The sequence below is a fragment of the Mycetomoellerius zeteki genome, unplaced genomic scaffold, assembly GCF_001594055.1.
Source record: "Mycetomoellerius zeteki isolate Tzet28-1 unplaced genomic scaffold, Tzet1.0 scaffold155, whole genome shotgun sequence".
NCBI lineage: Eukaryota > Metazoa > Arthropoda > Insecta > Hymenoptera > Formicidae > Mycetomoellerius > Mycetomoellerius zeteki.
Genome location: NW_017256500.1, coordinates 3,042,484 through 3,052,042, shown reverse-complemented (window position 1 = coordinate 3,052,042; position 9,559 = coordinate 3,042,484). Strand labels below are relative to the sequence as shown.

The 9,559-nt window shown below is 36.2% G+C and overlaps 3 protein-coding genes across 3 annotated transcripts in view; 1 reads left to right on the top strand and 2 right to left on the bottom strand.

The window, feature by feature from the left end:
• TfIIEalpha (transcription factor IIEalpha) overlaps window positions 1–1,049 on the top strand; it is a 3,384-nt gene extending 2,335 nt beyond the window's left edge. Inside the window, exons 7-8 of the mRNA XM_018444776.1 lie at window positions 7–85; window positions 267–1,049. Coding sequence (XP_018300278.1) covers window positions 7–85; window positions 267–442 — 255 coding nt within the window. The 3' untranslated portion in view covers window positions 443–1,049. The remainder of the gene's footprint in view (window positions 1–6; window positions 86–266) is intronic.
• Window positions 1,050–1,205: 156 nt separating this feature from the next.
• Window positions 1,206–3,540, bottom strand: Arr2 (arrestin 2). Its single transcript, XM_018445090.1, has 7 exons — window positions 3,393–3,540; window positions 3,180–3,301; window positions 2,785–3,084; window positions 2,442–2,669; window positions 2,151–2,339; window positions 1,697–1,865; window positions 1,206–1,521 (listed from the first exon to the last, which is right to left on the bottom strand). Exons 1-7 carry the CDS (start codon window positions 3,457–3,459, stop codon window positions 1,376–1,378), a joined length of 1,221 nt encoding a protein of 406 aa, XP_018300592.1. The 5' UTR covers window positions 3,460–3,540; the 3' UTR covers window positions 1,206–1,375.
• Window positions 3,541–5,848: 2,308 nt separating this feature from the next.
• On the bottom strand, window positions 5,849–9,261 carry akirin. The gene is made up of 5 exons (XM_018445130.1): window positions 8,660–9,261; window positions 6,660–6,859; window positions 6,269–6,431; window positions 6,130–6,186; window positions 5,849–6,011 (listed from the first exon to the last, which is right to left on the bottom strand). Exons 1-4 carry the CDS (start codon window positions 8,847–8,849, stop codon window positions 6,176–6,178), a joined length of 564 nt encoding a protein of 187 aa, XP_018300632.1. The 5' UTR covers window positions 8,850–9,261; the 3' UTR covers window positions 5,849–6,011; window positions 6,130–6,175.
• Between the last annotated feature and the right edge of the window lie 298 nt (window positions 9,262–9,559).

Sequence of the window (9,559 nt, the reverse complement as noted above, 5' to 3'; positions counted from 1 at the left end):
GCGGCGTCTATCAAAGCAGCGCTTCCACAGGAATCCAGCGACAGTAGCGATAACGAGGAGGAGGAAATGCAGGCAGTTGATACCGGTAAGAAAAAATTTATTAAAAGATTCCAACGTATTCCGACAATCAATTATCTGAAGAAAATAATATAATATAAAGGACCTCGAAACCGAAAAATGATAAAAAAGAAACTGGTAGAATATTCAGATGATTTCTAATTAATCTGTATCTTCTTAAATTTTACAATTGCCGAATTGATTTTTAGGCGAGATAGAGGCAATGGATTCCGAGGACGATGAACTAGTACCGACCGTCAGTGTCGGCGGCAAAACCGTCGCGATCACCGACGTTAACGACACCTTAATTGCGGAAATGACGCCCATAGAAAAGGAGTCTTATATCCAGACGTATCAGGAATATTATTCGCATATGTACGACTAGGCGAAGAACAACGAGAGTCGTCTTCATAATGCTCTGCATAAGACTGATATTGATTTGGTATCGTTGTTCTCTGTAATATTTTGTATAGCCACAAAATATATATAATTTTCGATAATGATGCGATGATCTTTCATAGTGACGTAGCAATCCTGACAGGATCGTCCTGTATGTATTTCTCTATATCGATAATAGCAGGTGCATGTATTTGCTGTAACATCTAAAGGATTTGAAAAATTGATTTGAATAGAGAAAAGATAAAGGTGCGTTTTTTTTACAGTTTCATATGTATTTTCTAATGTAATTGCAACTGAATAGTATCGTCAATTAACAGTTCATTGTTAATAAATAAATAATTGAATGTGTGGAATATCGTAAAACATAAGAAATTAATTGGGACGAATAATATACCATGTCACTTCTGGTAAAACGGGAAATTCTTAAATTTAACCATACAATTATTAAGCTTACTTGACATTCTTTTTTTTTGTTCATCTTGCAATGAATTTCTGTCCAACCACCACCATTGCACAGAAATTCCAAGACGATTTTTTTATATTTAGTTATCTTTTCGCTTTTTTTATATTTTAAAAATTTTTTTCTTTAGTAACAGTTTCATAATATTATATTGTTAATTTTTTAAAATAGTATTCTTTTTTTATCTACATTCATTTAACACAGCTCGTCGTTTATTAGAAACGAAATCAAAAGAATCCAAAGAGACAAAAATTTTTAGTAAATTATATAAAATATCTTAAGTCGTATGTTTTTTAATTATGTGTACTTAATTTTAGATTTAATATTTGAAAAATGAAAATTTTAATTTTAAACACGAAAGATAATTCACCACGAACAGAAAGCTCAGGATTCTTTTAAAGTAATCGCAAGATAAAAAGCGCTAATCTTTCGCTTTTTTCCTCTATCTGTCTCTCTGGTTTACTCTGGTTCATTCAAGCGCAAACGAGCAAAGTCTTCAAATATGATATTATCGTCGTCATCGTTGGCGTAGCAGGAGTTCTCGTACCGTGCCTTGTCGATACTCTTACTTTTCTTCAATATGGCATTTTCTTTTTCAATGGCGCCTGCACAAAGAAAGAAAATGCTTGAATAAATCTGAATTGGAAATTTAAAATGATTTATTTAAATTCTAAATTCTTTCGTCCAAAAATGAAAGTGAAATTTTTTTGTTCAATTAAAATATTTACATGACAATAATTACAATACATATACAATATTAAAATATTTTAAACGACATACCAGGGGCTGGATGCATCAGTTTGAATGGAACATCAGTAACCAGCTCACCACCCAGAGTACCACAATTCAACTTTACTCTGATTGAATAAGAGATTACAATACCCAAAGCTTCAGCTGGGCACTTGCCCTCGGCTACCAAAGTTGAGGATGCTAAATTTACGTCGTCATCCTAAACAGAATACTCAAGATGAATTTTTCCATATTATTCTAAGTACATTAATTTTTTATATATTATATTTTTTATATATTTCTACATTATACTAAAACATTAATTTTTATAAGTTTATCATATTTATATAAACAATATTTTTAAATAAATATACTACACAATATTGGCAAAGTTTATGTTATATAATCTTTTATATCTTTTAACAGTATAACATAAGAAAAAAGTCACTGATTAATAAAATAATTATGTTTAATCATTTCAAGCTTATTTAAGCTTATTACGCACTTTGAGATGCCCGTCGAGAGCGATGCCACGCCGATCTTTGTTGCTGCTGGCCAGAGGCACAAGATAAAATTGTTTCATAAAAGATGCACCTGGTGTGATCGGACAACCCTCGCGAGTTTCCAAACTAGCTATGTGTCGCGAAAATTGGGCGTTTACCATGGTCACCTCACAATGTTGAACGACGTACAACTACGAATAAAACACGAGATAGCGTAAAATGCAAACACTTCTTTGATTTAATTTTAATTGACTCACGAGAAAAAAAGGATGGAATTTAATTTTAGAATATACCTTAATGTTTTTTACTGCCTTTCGCGAATTGTTCGTAACTGTGACGTTCGCCGCAATTTTCTCGCCGTGATAGTAGAGCTCTTTGTCTAGTGTGACTTCCAGATTCAGTTTGCCCTGGGAGAAAGTGAATCCCTTAAAAACCAAAGAGCTGGGAAGTCGGCGTCCTCGTATTGGTGGAGCGTACTGTAACTTCTTGATGGTCAACGAAACAGAAGATCTTTTGTGTCCCTGATAAAATATAAAGCAGGTTTTTGCAGAAATTCTGGTTTAAATTAATTTATTTTTATATTTTGCATTAATTTCTTATATTCATGTATCTGTGTCTCATCTCCTATTTTTATACCTTATCTTCTTCGTTATCTCCAACGAATATTTTCACAGCGTATTCGACTCCTAAGGGTTTCCCTTGATCATCATCACCGGGTTGGAGGGTGACCGAGCAAGGAGCCGTTTGCGGAAAATAGAACATGAATGGATATGCATTTGAACCTAAGCGCTTCAGCAAGCGATCCTGTATCGATGTAGTCTCCTGCTTCTCCTTCTTCACTGGTATTATTTGATCGCGACTTAATACCAGCTCCTTGCTGAATTTGACTCCCATAACTTCGTCCTCTTCACGGCCATATCGGTAGGTTGTCGAGACCTAAATACAATATATAACGTTACATTATTATATATTAACGAGAAATGTGCTGGACGACTTTCTGAGCAAGAACCATGTCTTTGTGTTTTACCTACCTGACCAAAGACCTTGCGTCCCTGAAGGTAGTCATTTTCTACGACGACAACGCCGTCGATGGGATCAATGCGATCTAGATTGTCGATAAAATCTCTTTTGCCCAGATATACCGTAATTTTGCCTATAGGATATTTTAACGTGACATCATTAAGGGCGGCTCATTAAGGAATATAAGATTTTGAAAAAGTCTCGATAGAATTGAGCGTACTCACCATTAGGAGTGGCCTTTTTAAATACCTTAATGGCTACAACGAAGGCTAAAAATAATACGGGGAACATTTGGCACTTTTTTTTTCTAAACGAACAAAGTGTTTTAGCAGAGAAACTTATTTCCCGCCCAGAAGTGACACGTCTCTAGCACCCAGTCCGGATTCATATAGTCTTGCCGGGGCTTCCCTCGAAGCCGTACTACTAATAATACTGCTAATAGGATTACTTCGTTATAAAACTGATTTAAAAGGATTGCGAGTTATGTGTGACAGAAAGAATCGTCATGTACATTTTCGATCATTGCACATTTGGTCAAGATATAAATATTCAACACCAGTAACATTGTAATATGAAACATTTGTGTATATATTTCTTCGCAATATTTTACCTACAAATTGTAAAGTAAATCGTTTGTAACAATTATGTCTTGTATAGAAGAATGATAATTTTATTGAGGGAAATAATAGTCTCACACCTCTTCAGTCTTAAGTTTATTTCGATAATGAATGTTTACAATAATATAATACGGAGGTATTTTCTGCAGCTTAAATGAAATCCCCTGAATTTTTCATGAAACGATCGCTCGCGTGTTCACGATTTTCTTTAACGCGTATCTATCGCGAGCGTCAAGTAGACATTACTTAGCGTTAATAATTAAACCCGCTTATATTTCTTCGTAATTTATTTCTTCTTTTTTTTCTCACAATCAATAGTCTGTAGACAATCGATGTAACATAGTATATACTTTTCTGTGTTTACGTGTGTGGGCGTGAACACCATCGGCGTACGATGCTCCCAAAAATATTGTGGTAACTGAGAGACACTTTCTTTCTTTTCTTTTACGCAATATGAAAAAGGCAGTAGTAATTCGAATGCCCATCGAAATCGTACATGTCACTTCCTCGACAGTCGTGACCATAGGCATAGTCGATCGAAGATCACTTTACATTGTGCTTACAACTTTCGACAGAACTTTCTACTTGGTGCTTTAAATGCTTTTTTTCAATACTCGGCGAAACAAAAATTTTCACGCTGGGACATAAAAAAATGCACGCAACCACCAAGACTCGCAGGACCCTATCTTAATCGAGTAAAAAAAGAAAAAGAAAACATCGCGCGCAGCATATGGTATTACAACGTAATGAGAATTGCTACAAACTATAAAAAATTTTTTACGACGGCGATAACAGTAAATAATAACATAATAATAATAATAATCGTGACAAACATGTCTAATAATAGGCACAGTTAGAGTACAGTATATAGTTATATTCATTATTCAGCACTTTTTTTTTAAATTACAACTACAGAAATTCGTTGCTACCAGGGAACAGAAATGCTGTGTGTGACGAGATTTTATGAAATCTTTATTCCAAATAGTCACGCTTCACAATGCCTTCATACAATGCCTACTATAGTCTACAATATTATCCCGACACTTTTACAGCTCTTCGTAACGTTTATCTTAAATGAGATCTTTATTTTGTTTTTTACAAGAATTTTTGATAAAAATTAAAAAAATTGCAAAAAAATTTTCACTTTTACTTTTCTGTATATCTATGTGAAATAGAAAATTTTCTAGCCAAAGGAAAAAATCTTAGAATCTAATACGAATGTATAACTTCAAAATCAATCAAAACAAATTCATCACTATCAATTTAACAAGTCATTATACTAATGTGGCTTTCTTGTAAATTTTAATTTACAAGTAAAAGTCGTAGAATTATTTAATCTCTTAATTTTAATTTATCGCAATCATACATTGGATTCTAAACGTTATCCCGCTCTTCGCTGAGCAGATAGGATTCGAAAAGGCAATCCTTTTATTCACGAATGCACATTATCTCCAGCCTCGCAAGATGTCATCCCACACATTTGCGATAAGATGCTTAGAGCATTGGTTGCCGTATATACTTGAGCAATGTCTAAACTGTCGTAGCGTCAAGAACAAACAAAAAACTTATTGAAATACCTTACTTAGTATTTTCGACACAATGCTCTATCTATACGACATGCGCAGTGTCTCAAATTTCCGTTTACATTTTACAATATTCCAAACAAGCTAAGAGAAAAATATATCTGTGTGTGTGTGTGTGTGTGTGTGTGTGTGTGTGTGTGTGTGTGTGTGTGTGTGTGTGTGTGTGTGTGACAAACAAGAAATAAACCTCTCAGCTTTCTCTCTTTTTCTCTTCTTTTAGCTGGATATCAAGCCTTGCGTTTTAGCCTTGCACTGTGTAAATATATCGTATTTTTAACCGTAATAACATTTGTACATAAGTAGAATCAGTTCCCTGATACCAGCGCACTTCTAATGTCGAACAGTACAAATATTGTTAGTCTCGAAAGTATACATGGTAAATTTTCGTAATATGTTTACAATTCACCGTAATTTACTTTTCTCTCTCTCTCTCTCTCTCTCTCTCACTCTCACTCTCTTTCTCTCTACGAACTTACATTACTAATCATTATTTTTTTTTTATCTTTCCCCGTTCTCACCTTTTTTAGTTCTTTTTTTTTTATTAGACACTGCTGAAACCATTTATCTTTTTAGAGGTGATTCCCGAAGCGAGGCGGCGCTGCAAACCTCGGCGCAAGCAAAATTTGTCTCACACAGTAGAAATCTACAATATGATAAAATGTTTTTAAAAAAAGTAGTGATAGATTTCTGCTTTATATCTTATTAATTAAATGTTTCACAGTTTTCTCTAGAAAAAAAAAGAACATGTTCATAAAATTTACCTAATACTCCTCACAGAAACGTCTTCTTATAAATAAGAAACTTTTCTTATGATAGATCTGGAAATATAAAAATCGTGTAGAGTAATACGAGAAAAACAAAAGACGTGTAAACATCATCAATCTTAAAGTAAGTACTTACAACTCGGTGCAGCTGCAGATTCAAATCTTTTTTGTATCTGATCGTATGTGAATTTAACAAAAGCATCATACTGTTCGGAGAGCTTTAAATGTAAGATCTTATCATACTCTTCTCGGATTTGCGTTTCTTGCTCTTTGAGCATTCGCTCGCAGATCAAGCCAACCTATAATATCAATTTTATGGACAAATCAAAACTTTTACTTATAATAATTGATATTTATCTCTAATGAAGTAATCCCAATTCTATACAGATCATTCCAGCAATATTGCAAACATTGCAGCAATGTTCCTGCAAGTTTCTGTGCTATATGGGAACATAAACAAAAGACAGATCCTCATATTTGTATTTGCTATTAAAATATGCAAAAATATATATATAATTAGATTTTACCTGTCTAAATGTGAAAAGTGGCTTTTCTTTTCCACTAGTGTTATGACTAAAGAGAGTTAAAGAAGAGCCAGATGGACCAGAAGGACTAGAAGGTCCTTCCATGTCTGATGAATCGCCGCTGTTCGTCTGAGGTTGAAAGTGCAATTGTTTACGTCGCTGCAATCTGCGGATTTCTTCTCTGATGTTGGCAGCCATCTTTTCTGCATAAACAAATGTACAATGTTTAAAAATACATTTTATATATTTTTTAAATTTGGATTAACTTTCAAAACGGTAGTTAACGTATTAGTTAGTTTATAATACATTAATATACAAGAAAATAAATGTGTTTATCAAGGACTCTCTCTCTCTCTCTTTAAAATAACAAAAACAAAGATAATCTAGGCTACTGAGAGTCAGCGCGGAAGGAGATGCGCAAAACTTTTTTTAACAAGTAAAATTGATTGTTACTCCATTTGATGTGCAGTTAAACAATAATTTATCGAGATAAATATTATATTTATAAGCAGGGATCTCGTATTCAAAATAACACTAAAAATGTGTACTTTATTGATTCCTATTTATACGAAATTAACAGTTCCTATAGTAATAAGACTTCTTTATGGTAATAAGACTTGTAAAATTTATGTAAACGAAAATATTTAAATTTAAAAATAAAATATTTGCCCAGATAAATACTTAAGGGTGATTTGGTGAAAGTTAAAATGACAAACTTTCCAACAGAGCTTGTTCCTTTTACTATTTTTTAATTATATATTTATACCATCGTGATACATTATTAATGCGCTTCTCGCCCTGATGAAGTGAACGGCAAGGTTAATGAAACGTTGCCATTACGATAGCATTAACTTTGGCATCTCTGAATATCATATTATATAAATAATTAATACACTACATTAAATATCATGTATCGTCCAGGTATGTCGCATGCTACTGTAACGACTTATAAAATCTGGATAATAATTTAATGATAGGCATATAGCATTTATGTTTTTATAAATGTACTTGTAATGTTTTTTACGACAACTTGTGGCATGTTGACTGGATTAGTTATCGTTTCTCTCTCAATTTACTATCTGTTTATTCCGTTGGTAGCTTTTATCTTATATTTATCTTATATTTCACTGTCAGTTGGCACGTTTCTAATAGCTGTTTTCATTTCTCCTAGTTTTTCTCAACTGTGGTTTTTGTGTTTTCAACCACTTACACAGGTTTAAGCACGACTTATTCAGTGTACCTGAATAATATCCTATTTTCCATCCTTTAACATAATCTAAATTCTCTAATCATGTCTCTCAAGTATTCCTGTTGACAAGACGGACGCGTCAGCGATAACTCTCTTTCAAAAATGAAACATCACTTTCAATATGTATGTGTATGTATATATATATGTATATAATGATCTCTTGTATTAGCACATACATGTATAAATATGTATATAACGATCTCTTGTATTAGCATATATATATGTATACATATATATGTACTACCACAGACTTGTCGCGCGTGCATGGAAAGTAGAAAACGCTTCTCCAGGCGCATCTTTGCGAGCTTCTTTTCGCAGCACGGAAAAACCGGAGGGGAAAAAGAAAAAAAGGGAAGGAAAACCCGAATCCCCAAGCGCGTCCGTTACATTACCATATGATTTACGCGTGCCCTCCCCCCTTCCCCAGTGTGGACGGGTTTTAAATCGCTGGAGCTTAGCCGCCCCTACTCGCCATCTCTCTCTTTCGCCCAATCTTTTCACCTATCCCTTCACGCCCCTTCACGCTCATTCTCTCTATGCGCAATGAAGACGAATATGCTTGCGAGGGAGGGACGGAGAGAGCGCGAGCGAGAGAGAAAGAGAGAAAAAGAGAGAGAGAAAGAGAGAGAGAAAGAAAACGACAGGAAGGCGAAAGAGGAGAGGAGAGCGAGAGACAGAGATAAAACATAGGGGAAATGCGACGGGTGCGACGGAGAGCGAGAGAAAAAATGGCCGTAGCCTGCGGTGTAATTACCAGGCGTCAATTTGCTAGCTATCTCGCCGAACGGCGACGATTTCTGCGGCAGCGGTCCACTCCGTGGTGACGACGCGGAAGCGCCGGGCGAGGCACACGACATCGGCATGCACCTCCGTCGTTTGCTGGGCCGGCCGTGGCTGTGCACCGGGTCGAATTCCAAGGACCTCTTGAGCGTGGCGCACGCCATGGTGCTACTGCTGTCGGTGGTGGCGCAGTGTTCTCGGACTTACCCGTGTGTCCCGTGCGCGACTGACACCCAGTCGCGAGGGCCGTGGCCCCCCCCGGGGGTCGGGGGGAGAAGGGTGGGGCGCGGACCGACGTCGGATACGAGGGGCTCAAGAGAAGGGGTGGGAGGAGAGAGGGAAGGCGGGGTGTCTTGAATGATATAACACAACACCGACGGGTTCCGTCAGCGACTTCAAATGGGCGCGGTGATCGCTTGAGATTTGCCACAATCTGCCAGCTTGCTTGACAAGAGACGCGGAGACAGATTCGTATGCGTGCGCGCGCGCACGCATAGGACCAACGCGCAGCTTCCACCGTTCCACCGACAAAACAAACACTATGCTCGATCGCGGCAATATGGCCGTGTGGCGAGCCTCACTCTCTCTTTCTCTTTCTCTCTCTCTCGCCTCCAGCTGGCCGACTCATCTCGCCGCTTGCTCCCTCTCTCTTCTTCTTCTGCTTTTATTGACACGAGGCTTGTTCTTTTTTTACTGAACTTCTCTACACAATTAATCTATCCTTTTTTTCTTTTGATGTTGGAAAGAAAAAGAGAATAAAGAAACTGTAGGTAGTCTGTTCGCGTTGCTTGAAATTCCCCAAAATTTTTGAACTTAAAATAAGATAGATATATATTTGGGCATTGAAAAGAGAGAAAGCGAAGACGCTGGCCCG